The sequence below is a fragment of the Colossoma macropomum genome, unplaced genomic scaffold, assembly GCF_904425465.1.
Source record: "Colossoma macropomum unplaced genomic scaffold, Colossoma_macropomum, whole genome shotgun sequence".
Lineage (NCBI taxonomy): Eukaryota > Metazoa > Chordata > Actinopteri > Characiformes > Serrasalmidae > Colossoma > Colossoma macropomum.
Window position 1 is genome coordinate 742,959 of NW_023495530.1, and position 26,786 is coordinate 769,744.

General features: G+C 41.2%; 1 protein-coding gene across 1 annotated transcript in view; it reads left to right on the forward strand.

Annotated features, from left to right (window-relative positions):
• Positions 1 to 20,559, forward strand: part of abcb6a (ATP-binding cassette, sub-family B (MDR/TAP), member 6a) — a 30,880-nt gene extending 10,321 nt beyond the window's left edge. Inside the window, exons 4-20 of the mRNA XM_036562852.1 lie at positions 220 to 409; positions 1,772 to 1,864; positions 3,884 to 4,076; positions 5,479 to 5,600; positions 6,902 to 7,011; positions 9,291 to 9,356; positions 10,487 to 10,612; positions 12,025 to 12,101; positions 12,198 to 12,261; positions 12,360 to 12,445; positions 12,531 to 12,588; positions 13,437 to 13,541; positions 15,020 to 15,194; positions 16,648 to 16,760; positions 16,847 to 16,941; positions 17,052 to 17,120; positions 18,723 to 20,559. Coding sequence (XP_036418745.1) covers positions 220 to 409; positions 1,772 to 1,864; positions 3,884 to 4,076; positions 5,479 to 5,600; positions 6,902 to 7,011; positions 9,291 to 9,356; positions 10,487 to 10,612; positions 12,025 to 12,101; positions 12,198 to 12,261; positions 12,360 to 12,445; positions 12,531 to 12,588; positions 13,437 to 13,541; positions 15,020 to 15,194; positions 16,648 to 16,760; positions 16,847 to 16,941; positions 17,052 to 17,120; positions 18,723 to 18,882 — 1,902 coding nt within the window. The 3' untranslated portion in view covers positions 18,883 to 20,559. The remainder of the gene's footprint in view (positions 1 to 219; positions 410 to 1,771; positions 1,865 to 3,883; positions 4,077 to 5,478; positions 5,601 to 6,901; positions 7,012 to 9,290; positions 9,357 to 10,486; positions 10,613 to 12,024; positions 12,102 to 12,197; positions 12,262 to 12,359; positions 12,446 to 12,530; positions 12,589 to 13,436; positions 13,542 to 15,019; positions 15,195 to 16,647; positions 16,761 to 16,846; positions 16,942 to 17,051; positions 17,121 to 18,722) is intronic.
• Positions 20,560 to 26,786: the final 6,227 nt, after the last annotated feature.

The window sequence follows — 26,786 nt, forward strand, 5'->3', positions numbered from 1 at the left end:
ACAGTAGTAGTACTGACTTTCTCACTGGCCACTTTATTAGAAACACCACCCTTGTGCTTTCACTAACTGGCCACTTTATTAGAAACACCAACCTTGTGCTTCCACTAACTGGCCACTTTATTAGAAACACCTACCTTATACATCCCCTCCCCCGTCATGAATACACTACAGGTCTCAGTTAAATACACTGACCCGTTCAACCTTGTGTCTTTTCTCCAGCCTCTGCTGGGTGGCGCTGCGCAGAATCAGTCAGCATGGCGGGACTTCAGGAAGAAGGTGCGTTTGCTGATGCCGTACATGTGGCCCAGCGGCAGCGTCCTCCTGCAGCTGCTGGTGCTGCTCTGCCTCAGCCTGCTGGGGGTGGAGCGTGCCGTCAATGTCTTCGTGCCCATCTACTACAAGAACATAGGTGAGTTACTGTGCTGTTAATATTGAAATGGTTTGTGATGTTAATAATTTGTTATTTTGTTTCAGCTGTTTTAGATATTTCAGGTTTCTTGGCAACAACAAGAAGCTGTTAAATGATAAATAACACACTGTAATTGTCTGCTTATAGTACTTCTAAACGTGTTGAAGGTTTTGCTTTAAAAGCCATTTAAACACTGTATTTGAACGGGAGCACTACAACCACACATTCTATCATCGCTACATACAGTGCGCTGCAGCTGGGCTTCAGCCTGGGCTACTATGAATGGTTTGAAGGGTAAAACTAGGAAGACGTGTTAACAGAGCTAAAACAGTTGGTGGCATTAATAATTTGTGTACGGAAGTCCAGAGGTAGGCCATGAGGTAGTTATAATTTTCTGGATTATTATTTTGAAATAACGAGTTAATTATCTTGTGATCTCAAGATAACAGTTGTTATCTTGAAATAACGAGTTACTTATCTTGTTATCTTAAGAAAACAAAAGTTGTTATCTCAAGATAACAAAAGTTATCTCACAATAATGAGTTATTTATCTTGCGATCTCAGAATTGTTATCTCAAAATAACGAGTTACTTATCTTGTTATCTCAAGATAACAATCCAGAAAATTATTGCAACAGCTCATGGCCTCTCCAGACTTCCGTATTTGTGGGAACAATAATAATTCGGGTTAATAAGCATGTTAACATGCTATTAAAGCAAACATTTTGACAGCCCTTTTCATACGTTTGCGTCTGCGGGAAAATTGGGTTTATTTTATTGAAAACGGTGATTCCAGTCATTTGAATAGTGATTTCAAACTCATCACCAAAGTGTATCAGTACTTAAGGACTGAGCTTCAGTCTGCTCCACTGAGCGTAATACTAGGGCTGAACGATTTTGGGGAAAATATCGAATTGCAATTTTTTCTGACCAGTATTGCAATTGCAATTTAAATGCAGTAAATTTCTATAAATTAATTTCCATTCTTGATTTTTTATTTAATTTTATTAATTTTTTTGCCCAAGAAGACAAGAATATCCACTTTTTCTGACATGAAGCTTGAACGCTAAATGATCAGACTACCAGTTAGCTGTGATGGTTGTGATGTCACATATACAGAATATGTGTTTTGTTGCTTCTGATTGGTCTAACTGATCTACAGGCAGCTCACAAGCTCTGTGTTATTAGTTTATTGTTTTCCATTTAAAACTTGCAGCTCTTGCAGTTTGCAAAATTGCATCTTTCAAATTTCGATATAAAAACAATTCATCTTTCAGCTCTGTGTAATACTGAAGAGCCAGGTGTTTGTGTGGTGTTATTGAAGGGAGTTATGAAAAGGCCACACTTGTGCTCTTGTGTGCAGTGAACCAGCTCACAGGTGGAACTGCCTGGAAAACCGTGGCCACTACGGTGTGTGTCTACGTCCTGCTGAAGTTCCTGCAAGGTGGTGGAGCTGGTAAGTGTGTGTGATGTTTTTTGAGAGATCAACGTTTGCCGGAGGCAATTAAAAGAATTTTTTGGCAAAAAAATCTAAATTTTCCCCTAAATGCAGTCGATCAGCCAAGACATGTTTGGTGTCTGAGGTGAAAATTTATAAACCAACATTTTTTGAAAACTACTTGTTTTAATATATGTTACTGCAAACGTGCATTCATGAGCTCCTTCTGGTGTAGATTATGGCAACTTTCATGCTTATAGTGCTCCCTGATGGACAAGCTTCACATTGCAAGTGACTTCCTAAGCCACGCCCACGTGCTTTACACATTAAAAAAACGAAGCGATTCCATCGTAACAGTGGAGTCACTCGGGAATTCAGCTGAATATAGAAAACGATGTCTTAAATTTTCACAATTTTCATAATTTAAAGAGAACCTGTTTTGTTCATTTTCAGTGTTTGTAATTTTATTTTTGTGGTCTAGAACAGTTTTACATGCTTCAGTATTCCAAAAACACATTATTCTATTCACCCACTGTCTGAAATGCTCTTTTAGAGCTTCTGTGTCTTTAAGCCCTGCTTCCCTATGAGCCCAGTGTGCTCTGATTGGTCAGCTCGCCCACTCTGTTCTGATTGTTCAACAATCAGAGCGGTTCCGCCCTTCCACGTTCCGCCCCTGTCTTGCAGTCTACAGACAGACCCTTCCCTCCTGAGCAGCTGTAAACTCCGCTGTGGCTGATTCTCCAGCGGCATCGGTTCTGCCGGATCAGTTTGATCCAGACTAGATCCTGAAAGTCCAGTCAGCATGTCCACATGGATACAACACTGAATACACTCCTCCTCCTCCAGTAGCCGCTGTGTGCTGTGTGAGGGGGCCAAGCTTGTCGGTAGGCAGGCAGTAAGTACTGTGTTACGAGAAGATGTCATCGTGTAACAAAGGAAAAGGGCTGGAATTACGACGAGGCGTTTCAGGCAGCTGAGAAAAGTGGTTTCTGTGGGAAAGAGTTTCTCTCCGGAGGAAACTTTGAGCTTTGTGCCTTGCAGACTGGTAAAAGTGTATATTTACCAGGCTGTTTGAAGGGAATTTAGTCTTCTCTCGTTCCCTGTCAGTTTCCTAACACACTGATTATCACCTTTTAGGCATAATGGGGTCATGGGGTCACTTGTAAATCATTGATGATCGACATCACCCTATCACCTGACAGACACGCGCAGCCTAACGGTCTGATTTCAGGAATTAGATGTTTTCAAAAACCATAGACAAGAGGTCAGAACATAGAGGAAAAAACTTCATTAATTTATTACTAAATTACTTAATTACTAAAACTAAAAAAGTATTTACTAAAGTTGTTACTTAATTACTTAATGAAGTAATTACTTACTTAATTTTTAATATTTATACTAAATAATTACTAATTATCTGAATTGAAATAAAAGAAATTGAAATAAATACATTGAGAATTACATTTTCAAAGAACTGAATTACTAAATTATTACTAAATTATTTAATTACTAATAAATTAATTACTAATACTAAAAAATATTTACTGAATTTATTGCTGAATTACTTAATTTAAAAAATATAATAATTACTAATTAACTACATTGAAACAAAATAAATAAAAAATGCAATAAATTAATTACATTTTCAAAAATGTAATTACTAAATTATTACTTAATTACTAATTACTTAGTTGCTAATACTAAAAACTTAAATAAATTATTACTAAATTAATAAAACAAACTAGATACTTGATTACTAATTAACTAAATTTAAGTAAAATAAATTGAAATTTTAATTTTCAAGAAATGTCTACCAAAAATGCTGTGTTCATGTGGACAAGAGGTCAGAACATTGAGAAAAAAGTTCATTTCCAAACATAAACCAAAGCTAAACCAGAACCATTAAAAATCATTGAAATATAAATCAAAACCACCATCAACCGTTTCTTCCATCACTTTTTCTTATTCTGGTTTTATTCTAATATCTCTCTCTCTCCCCCCTCTCTCTCTCTGTCTCTCTCCCTCTCTCTCTCTCAGGCTCCTCCGGCTTCATCAGTAACATGCGCTCCTTCCTGTGGATCCGTGTGCAGCAGTACACCAGTCGTGTGGTGCAGGTGCGCCTGTTTGCCCACCTGCACGCGCTCTCTCTGCGCTGGCACCTTGGCCGCCGCACCGGCGAGGTCATCCGCAGCATCGACCGCGGAACCTCGTCCATCGACAGCCTCCTCAGGTCGGCCAGCTTCACTCCGAATACAGCTACAGCTCTGCTACACAGCGGCTGCAGCACAGCCTGCCGGAGTATTAGCAGCTTGTGGAGATACTTGTGGAGCTGCGATTAGCAAAACGTGCATTCATTGATTGGTCATTGTGTGCTTAAGCAATAGAACGAGAGGGAGTGTGTTATCGCGAAATACCATCACGGCTGTGATTTGGTCACCGTAGATCATCACAGCCATGATGTTATTGGCCATAACACACTCCCTCTTGTGTTCTATTGCTTTTATACACCAGTTAAATAAATAAAGTAATAAATTAATAAACTGGGCTGTGAACGCGGCGTTTAATATGGTTTAATGTTCGCAGTTCCTTCCGCCAAATTATAGTTCCTTAACAAGCAGCTTGTTGCTACGTCAGAGTAACGAGCTCCGCCCACTCGCTGCACAGCCGGCAGTTCGTTCTCCAGCTCCTTACACTAAATTCCCAAACTGTCATCACCACTGAGCAGCTTTTCAGTCGGCAGCTGTGACAGAAGAACAGCTAAACAACCTGGAATCAGCCAGAAATTAACCCAATACCTTACACCAAACTAAATGGGCTGTAAGATGCTTTACAGACTGGCTGGAACAAAACAACATTAATACTGATCTGGACAAAACTGAGCTAAACCTGATATTGCAGCAGTTTTATGGCTCAGTCTGATTTGGTCAGACTCTGAAGATCAGACTACACGTTTGGCGAATGGTATTGGGTTCATTTCTGGCTGATTCCAGGTTGTTTAGCTGTTCTTCTGTCACAGCTGCCGACTGAAAAGCTGCTCAGTGGTGATGACAGTTTGGGAATTTAGTGTCGTCTCATCTTCAGAGTCTGACCAAATCAGCCGTCGGTCAAATGTGATCTTAAAAGTGTCCATTTTCTGTTTGTGGCAAAGTAAGAAGTAAAAACGTTCAAATGTCTTGAGCGTCTCCTACAGCTGTCAAAGTCGTTGCTTAGCAACGGCGTCTCAGCGGAGTGATACAGTGTTTGTGAAAAAGCGGTTAGAACGCTTCTCAACCAGTCAGCTTGCATGGACGGAACTAACTGTTGTATAAAAAGAATTGGGGTTGCGCTGATGTGTAAATTTTGGAGTGATATCTGATATTTTCCATGTATATCTGTCATTTTAGAATCGTCTTCAGCTCTGGACACATTTTGCAGCTTCCTGCTAATTATGTGAAGCTGTACAGTGTTCGCATCGTATCAGCATCACTGTAAATATGTATGTGTTACTGCAAACTGTGATTCCAAACCTGCATCAGGAAGAAGTTTCTGTCATTGTTCCTCTTCTTAAACAAAACAATATGATACCTTAGAAGAAAAAAGGTCATTTTTAGATCCTGGACTGTGTATTTATTCGTGATTCTCTTGGTTTGCAGCTACATCGTGTTCAGCATCTTCCCCACCATCGCCGACATCGTCATAGCCATCATCTACTTCATCTCCTACTTCAACGCCTGGTTCGGCCTCATCGTCTTCATCTGCATGGCCCTTTACCTCAGTGAGTACCTGCCCTGAGCGCCACACCTCCTTCTCCTTTACCCTTGTAGCATAGAAACCGGTGGTATTGTATTGATTAAACTATTAATGGTTAAACTTGATAGCTGTATTACTGACTCCTTTTTACTGTCTTTGCTTTAGCTTTATTTAAACATTGACAAAATATAGTTCAATGAAGTCAGTTAGTCAGTACATGTATACAAGGCTGGCTAACAAGTAATGGAAGCTACCAGTTAGCATCGTGCTAACTGCATAACAAAACCATCACACACTTCCCTCAAATCATGTTGAGTCATTAGAGTCTCAGGGAACTTTTGTATGATACTGAAATTCAGTCTGAATAAAAAAGACGAGCTCAAAATGTAATGGCTTAGAAATCGTTCATCAGACCTGAGAACTGGCTGGGCGTGGCCTAATATTCTAATAAGCATGGTTGCTATAGCCCTTGGTCCCGACACCTTCATGGTTGGTAAGCAGTTCCTAGCCGGTTGCTATGGTGTCTTAGGCAGTTGCTAAGCAGTTGCTAAGCAGTTGCTAGGTGGTTGCTAGGTGGTTGCTCTGTCCTTTGTGGTTGCCAGGCGGTTGCTATGGTGTCTTAGGTGGTTGCTCTGGTGTCCTTTGTGGTTGCTTAGCAGTTACTAGGTGGTTGATAAAGTGTCCTTCATGGTTGCTAAGCAGTTGCCAGGAGGCTGCTATGGTGTCCTAGGCGGTTGCTCTGGTGTCCTTTGTGGTTGCTAAGCAGTTGCTAGGTGGCTGCTATAGCCCTTGGTCCCGACACCTTTATGGTTTTAAGCAGTTGCTAGACGGTTGCTATGGTGTCTTAGGCGGTTGCTATGGTGTCCTAGGTCGTTGGTAAGTAGTTGCTAGGCGGTTGCTATGGCGTCCTAGGTGGTTGCTAAGCAGTGGTTACTACCCCAGTTTTGTTAAAGCCATGTGGGCGGGACAGACCACTCCAGCTCTGTGATTGGTGAGGATGCTGCTCATCCAAGCGCTTCCCAACACTAAGTCTGACCAGTTTACATCGAGAGGGAAACATTGGGAAAAATCTGGCCAGTCAGTGGGCATTGGAAGGTCGTTTGTAGGGCATTCTTTGTCCATGCATACTCTGAGCCCACAAGAGCAAGATTGGATTTGCATGGATTTAGGTTTTCCCAGGATTTTAAATAATCTGTATTAGACTAATAGACTCTAATAGAGTCTCTAATAGACTCAAAATGCAGACAAATTCATGCTGTTTGTGCAAGAACAGATACAACACTAAGAACCGCTGGATTGACTTTGTTGTCTGTTTTTCTCTGTAAGCTCTCACCATCATCATCACTGAATGGAGGACCAAGTACAGGCGGGATATGAACACTCACGACAACAACGCCAAAGCCAAAGCAGTGGACTCCCTGCTGAACTTTGAGACGGTACAGTATAATTCACGTTTGAGCTCAGCAGTAACCCACGCCTAATCTAGCCCACCTGACTCTAAGCTCTCTTAACAGCTGGACCTGATTAAAGCTGAAACTAAGCCAGGTAGATGCAGGTTGGCCTGCTAACAATCCGGCATTTATTCTAGATTTTCCACAGTGTGATCCATTCAGAAAAGTGGTAGTGTTACAACAGCGGTTCCGAAGAGTTCACGAAGTTCATGACCGAAAGGTTGCAGTTAATGATCGTCCTGTTTGGCACAGATAGAAGCAAGTAAGCCAGATGTGGTGAAAGACTCAGTGTCTCTCAGCATGTAATGGTGGGTGGAGTATAACAGGGCTTGTCAAGGGCTACGTTCACATTACAAGCCTCATTTCTCAAATCCAATTTTTTGCTCAAATCCGATCTCTCTGACACTCTGTTCACACTCATTTAAGAAAGTGATTCAAATCTGGCATTAATCTGAACGAACTGGCATCCTGAAATGACCCGCATGACCAGATCCTGCTCAATAATGTCACGTGAATGAATCGCGTGCATCATCAGCACAAACTAACGAGCAGAACGAGCTTCGCTGAGAAGATCATTAACTCTGATCAGCTCTCAGCTTCATTATTAGAGCGAGACGAAGGAGAAAAAGGTGAGATGAGCTGCTTTTCCACCGTTTACAGGCTTTAACTTCTGTTCGGTGCTGCTGCCATGGTAACGCTGAATGATGGCGCAGTGGAAAAAAAGCACATGAATTCCAATCTGAGCGTCACATTAAGGTCGCACGGCCACGAATCGGGTACGTATCCGATCTAGGACCACATATGAAAGGGTACATTCACGTTACCAGGTTGAAGTGGCACAAATCGGATTTTTTGCCCTAATGTGACTCAGATCTGATGTTTTCAGAGCTGTGTGAACACGCAAATCTGATCTTTTCAAATTCGACACCTGAGCCACCTTCATATGTGGTCCTAGATCAGATACATATCCGATCTAGGACCACATATGAAAGGCTACGTTCACATTACCAGACTGAAGTGGCACAAATCCGATTTATTGACCTAATGTGACTCACAAATCAGATATGTATCCGATCTAGGACTACATATGAAAGGCTACATTCACATTGCCAGGTTGAAGTGGCACAAATCCGATTTTTTGCCCTAATGTGACTCAGATCTGATGTTTTCAGAGCTGTGTGAACACGCAAATCTGATCTTTTCAAATTCGACACGTAAGCCACCTTCGTATGTGGTCCTAGATCGGATACATATCTGATCTAGGACCACATATGAAAGGCTACGTTCACATTACCAGGCTGAAGTGGCACAAATCCAATTTATTGGCCTAATGTTACTCAGATCTGATGTTTTCAGAGCTGTGTGGACACGCAAATCTGATCTTTTCTAATCTGAATCTGAGCCACTTTCATATGTGGTCCTAGATCGGATACGTATCTGACTCGTGGCTATGCGACCTTAATGTGACGCTCAGATCAGAATTCATGTGTTTTTTTCCACTGTGCGTGCGCCATCATTCAGCGTTACCATGGCAGCAGCGCCGAACAGACGTTAAAGCCTGTAAACGGTGGAAAAGCAGCTCATCTCACCTTTTTCTCCTTCGTCTCGCTCAAATAATGAAGCTGAGAGCTGATCAAAGTTAATTATCTTCAGCGAAGCTCGTTCTGCTCGTTAGTTTGTGCTGATGATGCACGTGATTCATTCACGTGACGTTACTGAGTAGAATGTGCTCATGAGGGTCATTTCAGGACGCCGGTTCGTCACATTAATGACAGTTTTGAGTCACTTACCTAAACGAGTGTGGACCATTGAGTCAGAGAGATTGGATTTGAGCACAAAATCGGATTTGAGCAACGAGGCTTGTAATGTGAATGTAGCTAAAGTGGCTCAGGTCGAATTTGAAAAGATCAGATTTGCATGTCCACACAGCTCTGAAGACATCAGATATGAGTCACATTAGGGCAAAAAATCCGATTTGTGCCACTTCAACCTGGTAATGTGAACGTAGCCTTTCATATGTGGTCCTAGATCGGATACATAGCCGAAGTAGCTTTATTAAATGAATGGTTACCCAAGAAGTTTGCTGCTTTTTTTAGTTTTTGCTGTTGTCATAAAGTTTTCGGTACCATAGACTTCCATTTCTGAGCTACATTAGCCTCGTCAGACACCAAATATATCTTGTAAACAGATGGATCATGATTCATGTTTGATATTCCAGACATTGTAGGTTGATGTCTAATGTGTCATTGTGCTGTTATGAACAGGTGAAATACTACAACGCAGAGAGTTATGAAGTGAGCCGCTTTGAGGAAGCCATCCTCAAGTACCAGGTAACACAGCATGAGATCCGTATATAAACACTAAATTATTGAGATTATTAAGCAATTTTTTTACCATGTTTTCATTTTCACTGCTACCTGTTTGTTGCAGACTAATCAGACATTTTAGTTTGGCCTGTTTTGGCAGGTGGGAACGCCGTGGGTCTCTGCTCAGTTATAAGCAGATTGGATTTTAGTCCCGTCTGATTCCGCCATATCAGTCATTTTTACAGACTGCATGCTCCCACGGGTGTTCTAGCAAATTTGACCTAATATTAAAAAACTGTAGAAATAATGCACTTCATGTTAATTCTGTGCAAATTGATAGGCTGGTAAATATTCCATCATATGGAAAAGGAGTTATTGCAGTTTACATTCTCCTGTCAGACTGTATACTGTCCCCACATAAAACTAATACTGTCCCCACGTAAAACTAATACTGTCCCCACGTAAAACTAATACTGTCCCCACGTAAAACTAATACTGTCCCCATGTAAAACTAATCCTGTCCCCACATAAAACTAATACTGTCCCCACGTAAAACTAATCTTGTCTCTGTGTAAAACTAATCCTGTCCCTGTGTAAAACTAATACTGTCACCATGTGAAAGTAATCCTGTCCCCGTGTAAAACTAATCCTGTCCCTGTGTAAAACTAATACTGTCGCCATGTGAAAGTAATCCTGTCCCTGTGTAAAACTAATCCTGTCCCTGTGTAAAACTAATCCTGTCCCTGTGTAAAACTAATACTGTCGCCATGTGAAAGTAATCCTGTCCCTGTGTAAAACTAATCCTGTCCCTGTGTAAAACTAATCCTGTCCCTGTGTAAAACTAATACTGTCGCCATGTGAAAGTAATCCTGTCCCCGTGTAAAACTAATCCTGTCCCTGTGTAAAACTAATACTGTCGCCATGTGAAAGTAATCCTGTCCCCGTGTAAAACTAATCCTGTCCCTGTGTAAAACTAATCCTGTCCCTGTGTAAAACTAATACTGTCGCCATATAAAAGTAATCCTATCCTCATGTAAACCTCATCCCGTCCTCATGTAAAACTAATCTCATCCGTATGTAAAACTAATCTCATCCGTATGTCTTAGTTGTAGTTTTACACACTCACGTGCTGCTTTTTTCCTCTGTTTGCTCAGGTGTTGGAGTGGAAGACCAACGCCTCGCTGGCTCTATTAAACCAGACGCAGAATCTGATCATCGGCTCAGGCCTGCTGGCCGGCTCACTGCTCTGTGCTTATTTTGTCACAGAAGGCAAATTCGAGGTACTCATCATTTCTCAGACAAAGCTTTTAAAAGGGTGTTTAAAGGGCCCATATCATAGAAGACCATTAGGTTCTGGGTAGTAATGTAGTCATTGTTAAAATTTCAATAAGTACTGTTCACTCTCCAGTCCGTTCAGACATTTACATGTGCCTGCCTATTCAGCCTACAGCAGCTTAGCCCTCCCCTCACAGTGAAGTTATAAGGGGTGAGCGCAGACTGCTTTTTGAATGACCCACAATGGAGGACAGCCAGTCATAATAGAGCTCATTTACATATATCAACTTCAAAGCCTTAAAGCCTGTTTAATTCTTAGGATAAAGAGCGGCTGAAGAGACCTCAGTGAAAAAATACAAGAAAATTGTTGAATATTGGCCTTATTTATTTATTTATTTATTAATTTATTTATTTATTTATAGTCTGTAATTGATTTCTCTTGGTTTTTATGTTCTGCTTTGTTTCATTCATTTGTCGTGCAGCTCCAGGTAAAGAGGAGATATTAAGTACATTTTTATCATTTATAAATCTAGAGTGAGATTGTATGTCCTTCATGTCTCTGCTTTAGCGTTTCTCCTAGTACGCACTCATTAGCCACTTTATTAGAAACCCCTGGCCTCATAGTTCCACTGATGAAGGACTAGTCATCCTCTAGTCCTTCATCAGTGGTCAGTTTCTGTACACAAGAGACGCCCTTGGCTGGGTTGCGGACCACTCTCAACCTAGCGGTTACACTGAACACATCCTATGCTGATAATGGTGCAGCACACTGGTCAACAGTGGTCCTGTGATCAGAAGCTAAACAGCGATGAATAGAGAAGAGGGGGTCTAATAAAGAGGGGAAGTACAATGTAGGGGTTTCTAATAAAGTGGCCAGTGAGTGGAAGCACAAGGTTGGTGTTTCTAATAAAGTGGCCAGTGAGTGGAAGTACAAGGTAGGTATTTCTAATAAGGTGGCCAGTGAGTGGAAGTGCAGGGTAGGGGTTTCTAATAAAGTGGCCAGTGAGTGAATGTATAAGGTGGGTGTTTCTAATAAAGTGGCCAGTTAGTGAATGTATAAGGTAAGTGTTTTCTAATAAAGTGGCCAGTTAGTGAATGTATAAGGTGGGTGTTTCTAATAAAGTGGCCAGTTAGTGAATGTATAAGGTGGGTGTTTCTAATAAAGTGGCCAGTTAGTGAATGTATAAGGTAAGTGTTTTCTAATAAAGTGGCCAGTGAGTGCATTTATAGAATGTATAGTTATGCAGTTGTAGTAGTATAGTGGGCTTAACTATCCCTTTGTTGATGAGTCGTCCAGCTACGAAATTACCCCATTTATTTTCAGCCGAATCGGCTGCACCCACTATCATACGGTAATAAATTACAGATGAAATTAATGAAAGATATATAACTGTACTCACTCACTGTCGACCTGCAGGTGGGAGATTATGTCCTGTTTGGCACGTACATCCTCCAGCTTTACACGCCGCTCAACTGGTTTGGGACGTACTACAGGTAAGCGCTGCGTTCAGCCACAGCACTGTGCTTTACTGTTGTGTCAATCAGAAAAAAGAGAAAGACAAGGAAACAAGTATCCCTCTTTCCCTCCAGGGTGATCCAGAGGTCCTTTATTGACATGGAGAACATGTTCCAGCTCTTCACAGAAGAACAGGAGGTTCTTTTTTTTTCGTCCTTCACAAAAATACAAATCTATCATTAAACTCTATAAGAATATGAAGCTAATAGTTTGTTCCGCCCTGTGTTGTTGATCAGGTGAAGGATGATGTCAATGCGGGAAATCTTGTCTACAAGCAAGGAAGGATTGAGTTCGAGAATGTCTTCTTCAGCTACACGGAAGGGTTCGCTTCTTTTTTTTGGCTAATTTAATTTCTAAAACTCTTTATTGAAGCTGTATATTCAGTTACAGCACTTTTATCCTCATAGGAAGGAGATTCTGAAGGACATTTCTTTCACCGTCCTGCCAGGCCAGACCGTCGCACTTGTGAGTAAAAGATTGCTGCATTAAACTAGCCAGCAAATTAACATCAGTCACTTCACCAGACTTGATTAACCCCATTAAATCCCAGGATTATTACACTTTGAAGCTTATTACTCACTAACTTTAATGACTACAATAAAGATTGGCTGTGTTATAAATAAGTTATAGCAGTGTGTAATAGAAGTAGCAATGACATACTTAGAAAAGCGTATAGTTGCATAGTTTATCACGACAAGTTATCATTATACTGCCCACCCCTACCAGTTAGTCAGTTATGTATAGATGTATTAAACTGTATAGAGGCTGTTATCTTTGTTAAATGTTTCTCCTAATCTGCGCACTCATTAGCCACTTTATTAGAAACCTCTGGCCTCGTAGTTCCACGTTGCTGGTGTACAGTTAGAGACCATAGCACATCTGGTGATTTACTCATCCTCCAGTCCTTCATCAGTGGTCAGTTTCTGTCAACAGAGACGCCCTTGGCTGGGTGGTGGACCACTCTCAACCTAGCAGTTACACTGAACGCTTCCTGTACTGGGAATGGGGCACCACACTGGTCAACAGTGGTCCTGTGATCAGAAGCTGATCACAGGACCACTGTTGACAGGACCATTCACGATGAACAGAGAAGAGGGGGTCTAATAAAGAGGGGAAGCACAAGGTAGGTGTTTCTAATAAAGTGGCTAGTGAGGGGAAACACAAGGTAGGTGTTTCTGATAAAGTGGCCAGTGAGTGGAAGCACAAGGTAGGTGTTTCTAATAAAGTGGCCAGTGAGTGGTAGCACAAAGTAGGTGTTTCTGACTGTTCTTTCATGAATTCTTCATGGTTCTTCTCTCACTGAATGTCCTCAGGTTGGCCAGTCAGGCTCAGGGAAGAGCACCATCATCCGCCTGCTCTTCCGTTTCTATGACGTTCAAGGGGGCTGCATTCGCATTGATGGCCAAGACATCGCCAAGGTGAGAACTCAGTAAGAGTGTGCTTATTGAGACTCAACACTTGGACATAAAAGTAAATTAGCACGATAACAGTAAGAATAATGGCATGTTCAAGAAGCCGTGAATATTAGAAGTCGTTATATAACAGCTTTGGCATCAAATATGCGTCCTCTTCACTTTTGAAGAGTCAGTTTTGGTCCTGGAGGACCAGCGTCCAGAACTGTTTGGTGTTTTTCCTGCTCAAACATACCAACTAAACTGGTAATGAACCGATAAGTTGAATCAGGTGTTTTTTTGAGCAGGAAAATCCCCAAACTCTGCTTCAGGACTTGAACTGATTACCAGATTGTTTTCCCTTTTTACACTGGACTGGTCTATTTTTTAAGGACTGGCCAGTACCAGACCTCCAAGGACTGAGTATGTTCTAGAAGACCAGGGAAATGTTTTCAGCAATGCAGATGTGCTATGAATTTCTATCCCAGGGTTTCAGTCATGTGATTTTTCTGTGGTGGCCACCATATTGAGGACTGAATTTCTGGCTTCGCTGCTCCACACGAACGTAACTAGAGGTGAAAGATGGCTAAAATTACTCTCCTTACTTTGGAAGAGAAAAAAGTTGCCTTGACCAAGTCGATAAAATAGGCTGAAATCCTTATACAGTTTCCCCTGAACTCCTGATCCCACTTAAACTGATGGAAAGCTACCAAATTTGTGTTTTCCTGACATTTATATTTCATACACAACCCCTCTTCCTATTCTGGAGAGTCTCTCCAGAAGCACAGAAGCCCACCGGTTCTTCACGTCTGGGTGGGTAAAAGATCCCATGGTGTTGCATAAAGAGGAGAAAAACGTATAATATCTAATTAACACAGATGTGATCAATGCCAGCCTTTAGATAACTTTAGCTGATGTTATCAGCCGAGAGATAAACAGTCGCCCCCTAACGGAGCTGCAGACAGCCGGTATAACTTTACTCTCTGTTTCTGGAGGTTTAAATGAGGATTTAAATGGAGGAACATAATCGTTAAATATCAGACTGAATGTCGTGGGTCGGGAAACGACATCGTGTTTCAACAGACGTGATTCTGTAAGTTTGCTAGAGCAGCTAGTTCAGAGTTCAGCTCCAGTCCTGAAACCCCTGCACTGCATAACTGTGGTTTCCTGGTTAAAATGCCTGATATTATTAGCTAATGAATCCCGTCTTGAGCTGAACGAGGTGAACAGCAGAGAGAAACACTAAACTATATAGTGCAGGGGCTCCAAGCCTGGAGTGAAAACACTGAATTAAAGGTCTGTGTGTCTCTTGTCTCTCGGCTTCTGTCACGTCTTGCAGATAAATCATTCACAAAGCACAGCGAACTGAAGGGATCGCGCAGCGCAGTTACTCCCTGATTCGGTCCTCAAAATGGCGGCGACTGTACAGTGTGACGTCACGCAAAACCCGAGAATATTATATGTTAAATTGTTTGACATGCTTGGACGTGTTGTGTCTACGTCAGGTGAAGCAGGACTCTTTGCGGGCGCACATCGGCGTCGTCCCTCAGGACACCGTCCTGTTCAACGACAACATCCGCGAGAACATCCGCTACGGCCGAGTCTCCGCCACTGATCAGGAGGTGGAGGAGGCGGCCATCGCTGCTGACATTCATGAGCGAATTCTGTCTTTCCCAGATGGTAGGCAGCTCCACTTGGACTTGGCAGTTCTGAACAGAGCTTTACTTCTCTGGATTCCTGTTACAATGTTCAGTTGTGCACCGACATGAACGGAGAGTAAAATCTACAACCCCATTTGCAAAAAATGTTGGGATGCTGTGCAAAATGTATGCAAATCATTTAAACCCTATATTTCATTGAAAACAGTACAAAGACAACAAATTAGATATTAAAACTGAGAAATTGTATTGTTTTTTGAAAAATATATGCCCGTTTTAAATTTGATGCCAAAAACACGTTCCAAAAAAGTTGGGACGGGAGCATGTTTACCACTGTGTTTCATCACCTCTACTTTTAACAACACTCTCTAAGTGTTTGGGAACTGAGGAGACACTGCTGTAGTTTTGAAAGTGAAATGTTTTCTTGTTCTTTTGTGGGTTTTTTTTGTTTTACCCAATTATTATCTCCCCAATTTAGTCGTCTCCAATTCCACCCGCTAGTTAGGACTCCCCCAATCACACGATGCTATCAACCTTAAGAGGGTGAAGGCTAAAACAGGCTTCCTCCGAGACCGGTGAAGCCAACCACCGCTTCTTTTCGAACTGCCGCTCACGCAACGTCATTGGACAGCCGAACGCGCTCGGAGGAAAGCGCCAACCGCCAGATCTGTTATGTCAGCTAACAGACGCCTGCGCTGACTAGCATCGCGCTGAGTGATGGGGGGAGAAGGAGGGGCCATCCTACCCACCCAGAGAGAGCGAGGCCAATTGTGCTCTCTTGGACTCCCGGCCACGGATGGCTGTAGCATCACCAGGAATCGAACTCACGATCTCCTGATGATAGGGCCAACGCTTAGACGGTTGCGCCACTCGGGAGCCCTTCTTGTTCTTGTTTGATACAGGATTTCAGCTGCTCAACAGTTCGGGGTCTCCTTTATCGTATTTCATAATGCGCCAAATGTTTTCAGTGGTAACAGGTCTGGACTGCAGGCAGGTCAGTGTAGCACCTGGACTCTTTTAATACGGAGCCATGCTGTTGTAATCCATGCAGAATGTGGTTTGGCAAATAAGCAAGGCCTTCCCTGAAAAAGATGTCATCTGGATTGCAGCATACGTTGCCCAAACATGTATATATCATTCAGCATTAATAGTGCCTGCACAGATGTGCCAGTCACCCATGCCATGTGCACTAATGCACCCCTATACCATCATGAATACTGGCATTTGAACTTGCATTAAATTCAAAATATATTTTTCAATATTTGATTTGTTGTCTTTGTACTATTTTCAATGAAATATAGAGTTTAAATGATTTGTATATCATTGGTTTTATTTACATTTTGCACAGCGTCTCAACTTTTTTGGAAATGGGTTGTAGATTAATTCCACCAAAGTTCTGAACATTGTAGAAATCTGGAATGAGCTGCTATCAGTTCAGGTTTGAAAGCTTTGTTGTTTGAATTGTCATTTTATAGGCTATGATACCCAGGTGGGCGAGAGGGGTCTGAAGCTGAGTGGAGGAGAGAAACAGAGGGTGGCCATCGCTCGCACCATCCTCAAAGCCCCCCAGATCATCTTGTTGGATGAGGTAAGTGAGCACTTCACTTGTGTTTCCTGTCAAATTCGTGTGGCATCGGCTTTAATTTCCAATTTATTTATTTTTTTTCCCCTCAGGCCACCTCTGCCCTGGACACCCAGACAGAGCGCAACATTCAGGCCTCACTGGCTAAAGTGTGCACCAACAGGACCACCGTTGTGGTGGCCCACAGGTAAAGGATGCACGAGTGAACCATCCGCAACACATATCAGATCAGGGTCCATTTATACTGAACACGTTTGTCTTTCGTAGACTTGTCAGTAACGTCATTGTCTGCCATAGGTTGTCAACCATCATCGGAGCGGATCAGATCCTTGTTATTCGTGATGGACAGATTGCGGAGAGAGGAAGGTGAGGTGCAGCTTTTCCTTCTAAGCATTTCCTCTAATCTGACCATACGCCCTTAGTGGCCACTTTATTAGAAACCCCTCTCTTGTAGCTCCACCTTGCTGGTGTTCGGTTAGAGGTTGTAGCTCATCTGTTAGTCTGGCTCTTCATCAGTGGTCAGTTTCTGACCACATAGCCACTCCTGGCTGGATGTTTTTGGGTGGTGGTCCTATCTCAATTTAGCAATGACACTGACGTGCCTGATACCAGCAGATACCAGCACCAGTTTGGACTGGGGCAATACAAGTCTAGGAACATTGTGAAACGTTCAGAAAAATGGGTATAAAATCATGTTTGGTATAAAATGAGCATCCAAGGATGGCCTTGTCCTTTATGAGCAAGAAGGGGTCAAGACTTAGGCCCAATCCCATTACACCCCCTTGCCCTGACCACTTAGCCTTCAGCCCTCTATTTCGCGCATTCACGTCTAGGAGTAGGGTGTCCCGATTTTTGTTGAGATAGAGGGGGAGGGCGAAGTGTTAGGGCTACATGGCCCTCCAAACAGAGTGTTATGAGAAAAAAAGAAAAAACGGCAAGATGGCTGAACAAGAGACCAAAGAAACCCACAAATGTGAGAATTTTCTCCGTTAAAAAAATACAATAACCATCATATTGTCTTAGTTTAATGTCATTTCAGTGTATTATGGTCTTTTTCTACATAAAAGCATTAAAAAACCACTAATACTATGCTAATGTCTCGGTAGCTAGCTAGCTAACTTTTCCGTTCCATCTTAAATAGTCCAGCAGTTCTGATGCCTGAAGCACCAGAATGTAACTGCTGCTCCATTTAAGGTGGAACAGGAAAATTTGAACAAGAAGCTGGTGAATATCTGACCTCAGCTTCACATCACTGAAGAATTAGGGGTGGGTGATAATAAATAATTGCCCCCCCCCTCTTCGAAGGCACATGATGCCCTAAATATAACTAAAGCCCAGCATTGAGGTTGCTGAATTTTACCCTCCTCTGCTATCACTGAAGGTAGGGTAGGGTCGCCTACAGAGCAGCACTAGTAGCTGTTAATGAAGCAGTGCTCTTTTTATTTGAGGGTCCCATTTCGTAGGGGAAGATTTCAACTGCTACCCCTTGTAACTCAGTTCCAAGGGGCAAGGAGATGCTCGAAAACAAGGGGTAGGGGAAAAAAAGACATGGGATTGAGCCTTATACCTCAATGTTTTAAGAATCCCTCTAAGGCAATTGCAACGATTTCACATTTTGGAGCAACACGTGCTGCTTATTTCAACACGTTAACACTGAGAAACATTCTGTGTGTTGCAATAGCATGGCTGCAATCAGAGAGTGCAGGTACATGACTGGCCTGCCTGTTTCGGACTGAAATCACGTGGTGCATTATGAAGTTATTATTAAGGAAAGGTGATATAATACAGTGGTAAACATCCTCCTATCCTAGCTACAACATGAAATATCATGTTTTTGTATTGTTTTTTATGTAATACAGGTCAAACAGAATTTACTGATCACTGCTTTCTGTTTTTATTAGCAGCTATTTTTAGAATTGAGGATTCGTAGATCTGTCACTAACATGTCATCATCTGGCTCTGCTGCAGACACGAGGAGCTGCTGGCTAAGGGAGGTCTTTACTCTGACATGTGGCTCCGGCAACAGCAGGCCCAGGACTCCGATTCGGCCTCCGACACAGAAGCCAAAGACACACAGCCTGAAAAGCTACAGCCCCCAGCATCCTCTGCGGCCCACAGGGGTCACTGACAGCCTTCGTACACTAAGGACGGGTGTTAAGCTTCAAAGGGTTTCATTTTGCACCGATCGTGCTTAATGTTTAGTTTGATATATCTGTGGGTTTGATATGAGGCCAGTTCTTAAAACATGAGGTATAATTTTATTGTTTTGATGTTTGTTTCTGTTGTTTTGAGGGGGAAAAAGTAGAGTTAGTCCTTTTATACACAGCTTCACACTTTTAATTAAGAAATGCACAGATGCTTTTAGACAAAATGTTATGTTTTTCAAATGTTTATGCACGGAATTCATCAACAGCCCGGCGGCTTCTGTTATCTGTGATTTTCGAGTGCAGAGAAATACATCAAAATTATTGCTCATGGTAATCAAACCTGTAATACAGATGGAGTCGATAGAGATCAGGATGAAATACACTGGAGTATTTAAGTTAACCACTCCACTACTACAGTATACATATCGCTTGGTATAGTTGTGTGAGCAATATGAGCAACACTTAGACAGGTTGAATGTACAGTTTGTATTTTATCTTGTTTATTTTTTCTTACTTTTTTTGCCTATTTTTCAGTAATTTGGGGACGAGGGTCCGCGTTTAGAATCACATTAGAGAATCATATTGTCCCTTACTCATCAAAGTTGCGTAAAAAGAGCGTCTTTAATGACGTACGAACTGCTCTAGTTTGTGAAACCATCGCACTGGTGAGCGCAATCAGCTTCAGTGCGTGAAATCAAGCACCGCTTAGCACCATAATCTTATTTACGTATTATTTACATGAAGCCCTAATTTATACAGATGTTTCAGTAGGGAGCCAATAAAACAACACGATTCAGGAGCTCGTGAGCCAATTGCTGAGTTCGTAGACGGAGTTTCAGGTGGAGCAGTGAGTGCACAGCTCCCCCTGCTGACCAAACCTTATAGTGTCAAAATTACAACCACTGGAAAGAATAAAACGTGAAATGAACAAAACATCTGTTTTTTTTTTTAAAGATAGTAGATTGTTTAAAAGATTGTCTACCTTTGTACTGTACTGTCATGCATACAAATACTTAGCATTATCATTATTTTCTATTTTAATTCTTATTTTATTCTTATCGATAATAGATAATTAGTAAACTGGAAATCAATCAGGTTAATAAACTGTTATGTTCTAATTTAAAGCTGACTGAGTGATGGGGGTAGAGGTGGGGCCATCCTACCCACTCAGAGAGAGCGAGGCCAGTTGTGCTCTCTTGGACTCCTGGCCACGGATGGCTGTAGCATCACCAGGGATCGAACTCGCGATCTCCTGGAACGTAAGCAACTTTGATGAATAAGGGCTGTTAGGTGCACCGTGTGAAATAGTTTATATCCTGTGATACTTTTGCTTAACTGACTTTATTCACTTATTATTAAAAGGGAGAACAAATATGAACACATCAAATAAATATCATGCAGCCGTACTGTAGATTTAGTAGTTTGAGTTCAGGGCTAAACTTTTTTTCTTCTGATATAATTCAATGCAAATTTGTTTAGGACTGAGTCTGAGGGGCGTGTGTAAATCTACGTTCACATTACAAGCCTCGTTGCTCAAATCTGATGTTTTGCTCAGATCCGATCTCTGACACAATGGTTCACACTCGTTTAGGTAAGTGATTCAAATCTGTCATTAATGTGACGAACCGGTGTCCTGAAATGACCCTCATGACCACATCCTACTCAGTAACGTCACGTGAATGAATCACAAGCATCATCAGCACAAACTAACGAGCAGAACGAGCTTCACTGAAGATCATTAACTCTGATCAGCTCTCAGCTTCATTATTAGAGCGAGACGAAGGTGAAAAAGGTGAGGTGTTGCTTTTTCACCATTTACAGGCTTTAACTTCTGTTCGGCGCTGCTGCCATGGTAACGCTGAATGATGGTGCACGCGCAGTGGAAAAAAAAGCACATGAATTCCGATCTGAGCGTCACATTAAGGTCGCATAGCCACGAATCGGGTACGTATCCGATCTAGGACCACATATGAAAGTGGCTCAGGTCGGATTTGAAAAGATCAGATTTGTGTGTCCACACAGCTCTGAAAACATCAGATCTGAGTCACATTAGGCCAGAAAATTGGATTTGTGTGTCCACACAGCCCAGGAATCATCAGATCTAAATCACATTAGGCCAAAAAATCAGATTTGTGTGTCCACACAGCACTGAGAACATCAGATCTGAGTAAACTTAGGGCAAAAAATCGGATTTGTGTGTCCACACAGCCCTGAAAACAAGATCTGAGTCACATTAGGGCAAAAAATCAGATTTGTGTGTCCACAGCTCTGAAAACATCAGATCTGAGTCACATTAAGGCAAAAAATCGGAGTTGTGCTACTTCAGCCTGGTGATGTGAACGTAGCTTGAATGTCTATGTTGATTTTGTGTGAATGAGTCTTACTTTAGGTCTATTTAAGGCTCGATCGTTTCTATTAGCAGCTATTTTTCATCAGTGTGTTTTGTTGGACTATGTTTTTAAAGTAGGAGGGAGCCGACGTGCCGAAGGATGAATGCAGATGCTGTTTGAACTACAGACGTGTTTAAACTGACAGGTTTCACAGTGTTTCTCAGTGGTGTTTCACTGAAACGTGGCTAAGCGAATGCTGTTAAGTTGAAAAACGTCCAGAGCTGTTAAGGCTGGAACATTTGCACTTTGAAAATGAAATGAAATTTGAAACTGACCACACAAAGCGGGTCATCCTGAGTGGAAAATGTGAGTTTGGGTTTGTACAGTGAGATGCCAAGGACACAGTGAAAGGTTGAATGTATTTGTAATGGAGTATATTAGTAATTCTGACAGTAACCTGCTTTCTGGGGATGAAATAAGCAGTGAAATCACTGACCTGTCTGAAATAACAGCCTGCTGTGGTCCAGCACATCTCTTTTCAGTTTTTATTTCTTTATATATATATTGAAAATGTATTTTCCCTTTTAGTGTGGTTATATCCATGCTGTATGTGTAAGTTTATGTTGTGTACAAATGTAAAGGCAGATATTGTTTGGAATAAAAAGGAAATAAGAATATTACTTTGCAAAAATGTCCAGTTTTTGTAATTTTATCCTCATACAGTGCAGTTTGTGAACACCTTTGGTCAAATGACATGTCTGATCCACTCACACAAGCGCAACACACACTAACACACCACCACCACGTCAGTGTTACTGCAGTACTGAGAATGATCCACCACCCAAATAGTACCTGCTGTGTGGGGGGTCCTGACCATTGAAGAACAGGGTGAAAGGGGGCTCAATCTAACAACTCATGGCCTCAGTATATTAACATTGTGGCTTCAATATATTAACTCATGGTCCCAATACATTAACTCACGCTCTCACTATATTAATTTGTGATCTCAATATATTAACTTGTGGTTTCAATATATTAACTTGTGATCTCAATATATTAACTTGTGGCTTCAATATATTAACTTATGGTCTCAATATATTAACTTGTGGCTTCAATATATTAACGTATGGTCTCAATATTAACTTTGGCTATATTAACGTATGGTCTCAATATATTAACTTGTGGCCTCAATATATTAACTTGTGGCCTCAACATATTAACTTGCGGCTTCAATATATTAATTTGTGGCCTCAATATATTAACTTATGGTCTCACTATATTAATTTGTGATCTCAATATATTAACTTGTGGTTTCAATATATTAACTTGTGATCTCAATATATTAACTTGTGGCTTCAATATATTAACATATGGTCTCAATATATTAAATTGTGGCCTCAATATGTTAACTTGTGGCCTCAACATATTAACTTGTGGCATCAATATATTAATTTGTGGCCTCAATATATTAACTCGTGGTCTCAATATATTAATTTGTGGCCTCAACATATTAACTCGTGGCCTCAATATATTAATTTGTGGTCTCAATACATTAATTTGTGGCCTCAATGTATTAATTTATGGCCTCAATATTTTAACTCATGGCCTCAACATATTAACTTGTGGCTTCAATGTATTAATTTGTGGCCTCAATATATTAACTTTTAGTCTTGATATATTAATTTGTGGTTCAAATATATTATCTTGTGGCCTCAACATATTAACTTGTGGTCTCAATGTATTGATTTGTGGCCTCAAATTTTTAACTCATGGCCTCAATATATTAACTTGTGGCTTTAATATATTAATTTGTGGCCTCAATATTTTAACTCATGGCCTCAATATATTAACTCATGGCCTCAATATATTAACATGTGGCCTGAATATATTAATTTGTGGCCTCAATATAATAATTCATGACCTCAATATATGAACTCATGACTTCAATATGAACTTGTGGCTTTAGTATATTAACTCATGGCCTCAAATTAGTTTGAGTTATTGTTTCACAATATTTCCAGCTGACTGTCACTTTTTAAAGTGCCTTTTATCCGGTATCATCAGCCCTTCTGTGTCGAAATGATCATCAGCGGTACATTAACACTGCTGTACATTAACACTGCTGTACATTAACACTGCTGTACATTACTCTCCGCTGTACGTTAACACTGCTGTACATTAACACTGCTGTACATTAACACTGCTGTACATTACTCTCCGCTGTACGTTAACACTGCTGTACATTAACACTGCTGTACATTAATCTCTGCTGTACATTAACACTGCTGTACATTAACACAGCTGTACATTAACACTGCTGTACATTAACACAGCTGTACATTAACACTGCTGTACATTACTCTCCGCTGTACGTTAACACTGCTGTACATTAACACTGCTGTACGTTAACACTGCTGTACATTAACACTGCTGTACATTAACACTGCTGTACATTACTCTCTGCTGTACGTTAACACTGCTGTACATTAACACTGCTGTACATTAACACTGCTGTACATTACTCTCCGCTGTACATTAACACTGCTGTACATTACTCTCTGCTGTACATTAACACTGCTGTACATTAACACTGCTGTACATTACTCTCTGCTGTACATTAACACTGCTGTACATTACTCTCTGCTGTACATTAACACTGCTGTACATTACTCTCTGCTGTACATTAACACTGCTGTACATTAACACTGCTGTACATTACTCTCTGCTGTACGTTAACACTGCTGTACATTAACACTGCTGTACATTAACACTGCTGTACATTAATCTCCGCTGTACATTAACACTGCTGTACATTAACACTGCTGTACATTATTCTCCGCTGTACATTAACACTGCTGTACATTACTCTCCGCTGTACATTAACACTGCTGTACATTAACACTGCTGTACATTACTCTCTGCTGTACGTTAACACTGCTGTACATTAACACTGCTGTACATTACTCTCTGCTGTACGTTAACACTGCTGTACATTAACACTGCTGTACATTAACACTGCTGTACATTACTCTCCGCTGTACATTAACACTGCTGTATATTACTCTCCACTGTACATTAACACTGCTGTACATTAACACTGCTGTACATTACTCTCTGCTGTACGTTAACACTGCTGTACATTAACACTGCTGTACATTAACACTGCTGTACATTACTCTCCGCTGTACATTAACACTGCTGTACAATAACACTGCTGTACATTACTCTCCGCTGTACATTAACACTGCTGTACATTACTCTCTGCTGTACGTTAACACTGCTGTACATTAATCTCCGCTGTACATTAACACTGCTGTACATTACTCTCCGCTGTACGTTAACACTGCTGTACATTACTCTCTGCTGTACGTTAACACTGCTGTACATTAACACTGCTGTACATTACTCTCCGCTGTACATTAACACTGCTGTACATTACTCTCTGCTGTACGTTAACACTGCTGTACATTAACACTGCTGTACATTACTCTCTGCTGTACGTTAACACTGCTGTACATTAATCTCCGCTGTACATTAACACTGCTGTACATTACTCTCCGCTGTACGTTAACACTGCTGTACATTAACACTGCTGTACATTACTCTCTGCTGTACATTAACACTGCTGTACATTAACACTGCTGTACATTACTCTCCGCTGTACATTAACACTGCTGTACATTAACACTGCTGTACATTACTCTCTGCTGTACGTTAACACTGCTGTACATTAACACTGCTGTACATTAATCTCCGCTGTACATTAACACTGCTGTACATTACTCTCCGCTGTACATTAACACTGCTGTACATTACTCTCTGCTGTACGTTAACACTGCTGTACATTAACACTGCTGTACATTACTCTCCGCTGTGCATTAACACTGCTGTACATTACTCTCCGCTGTACGTTAACACTGCTGTACATTACTCTCCGCTGTACATTAACACTGCTGTACATTAACACTGCTGTACATTACTCTCTGCTGTACGTTAACACTGTACATTATCTCCGCTGTACATTAACACTGCTGTACATTACTCTCCGCTGTACGTTAACACTGCTGTACATTAACACTGCTGTACATTAATCTCCGCTGTACATTAACACTGCTGTACATTACTCTCCGCTGTACGTTAACACTGCTGTACATTAACACTGCTGTACATTACTCTCTGCTGTACATTAACACTGCTGTACATTAACACTGCTGTACATTACTCTCCGCTGTACATTAACACTGCTGTACATTAACACTGCTGTACATTACTCTCTGCTGTACGTTAACACTGCTGTACATTAACACTGCTGTACATTAACACTGCTGTACATTAACACTGCTGTACATTACTCTCCGCTGTACGTTAACACTGCTGTACATTAATCTCTGCTGTACATTACTCTCTGCTGTACATTAACACTGCTGTACATTAACACTGCTGTACATTACTCTCCGCTGTACATTAACACTGCTGTACATTACTCTCCGCTGTACATTAACACTGCTGTACATTAACACTGCTGTACATTACTCTCTGCTGTACGTTAACACTGCTGTACATTAATCTCCGCTGTACATTAACACTGCTGTACATTACTCTCCGCTGTACGTTAACACTGCTGTACATTAACACTGCTGTACATTACTCTCTGCTGTACGTTAACACTGCTGTACATTAACACTGCTGTACATTACTCTCCGCTGTACATTAACACAGCTGTACATTAACACAGCTGTACATTAACCCTGCTGTACATTAACACTGCTGTACATTACTCTCCGCTGTACATTAACACTGCTGTACATTAACACAGCTGTACATTAATCTCCGCTGTACATTAATCTCCTCTGTACATTAACACTGCTGTACATTACTCTCCGCTGTACATTAACACTGCTGTACATTAACACTGCTGTACATTAATCTCCGCTGTACATTAACCCTGCTGTACATTACCCTGCTGTACTTTACTCTCTGCTGTACATTAACACTGCTGTACATTAACACAGCTGTACATTACTCTCCGCTGTACATTAACACAGCTGTACATTAACACAGCTGTACATTAACACTGCTGTACATTAACATTGCTGTACATTAACACTGCTGTACATTACTCTCCGCTGTGCATTAACACAGCTGTACATTAACACTGCTGTACATTAATCTCCTCTGTACATTAACACAGCTGTACATTAACACTGCTGTACATTAATCTCCACTGTACATTAACACTGCTGTACATTAACACTGCTGTACATTAATCTCCGCTGTACATTAATCTCCTCTGTACATTAACCCTGCTGTACATTAACACTGCTGTACCTTTTCACCGCTGTACATTAACACTGCTGTACATTAACAGAGCTGTACATTAACCCTGCTGTACATTAACACTGCTGTACATTACTCTCCGCTGTACATTAACACAGCTGTACATTAACACTGCTGTACATTAACACTGCTGTACATTAACACAGCTGTACATTACTCTCCGCTGTACATTAACACAGCTGTACATTACTCTCCGCTGTACATTAACACTGCTGTAC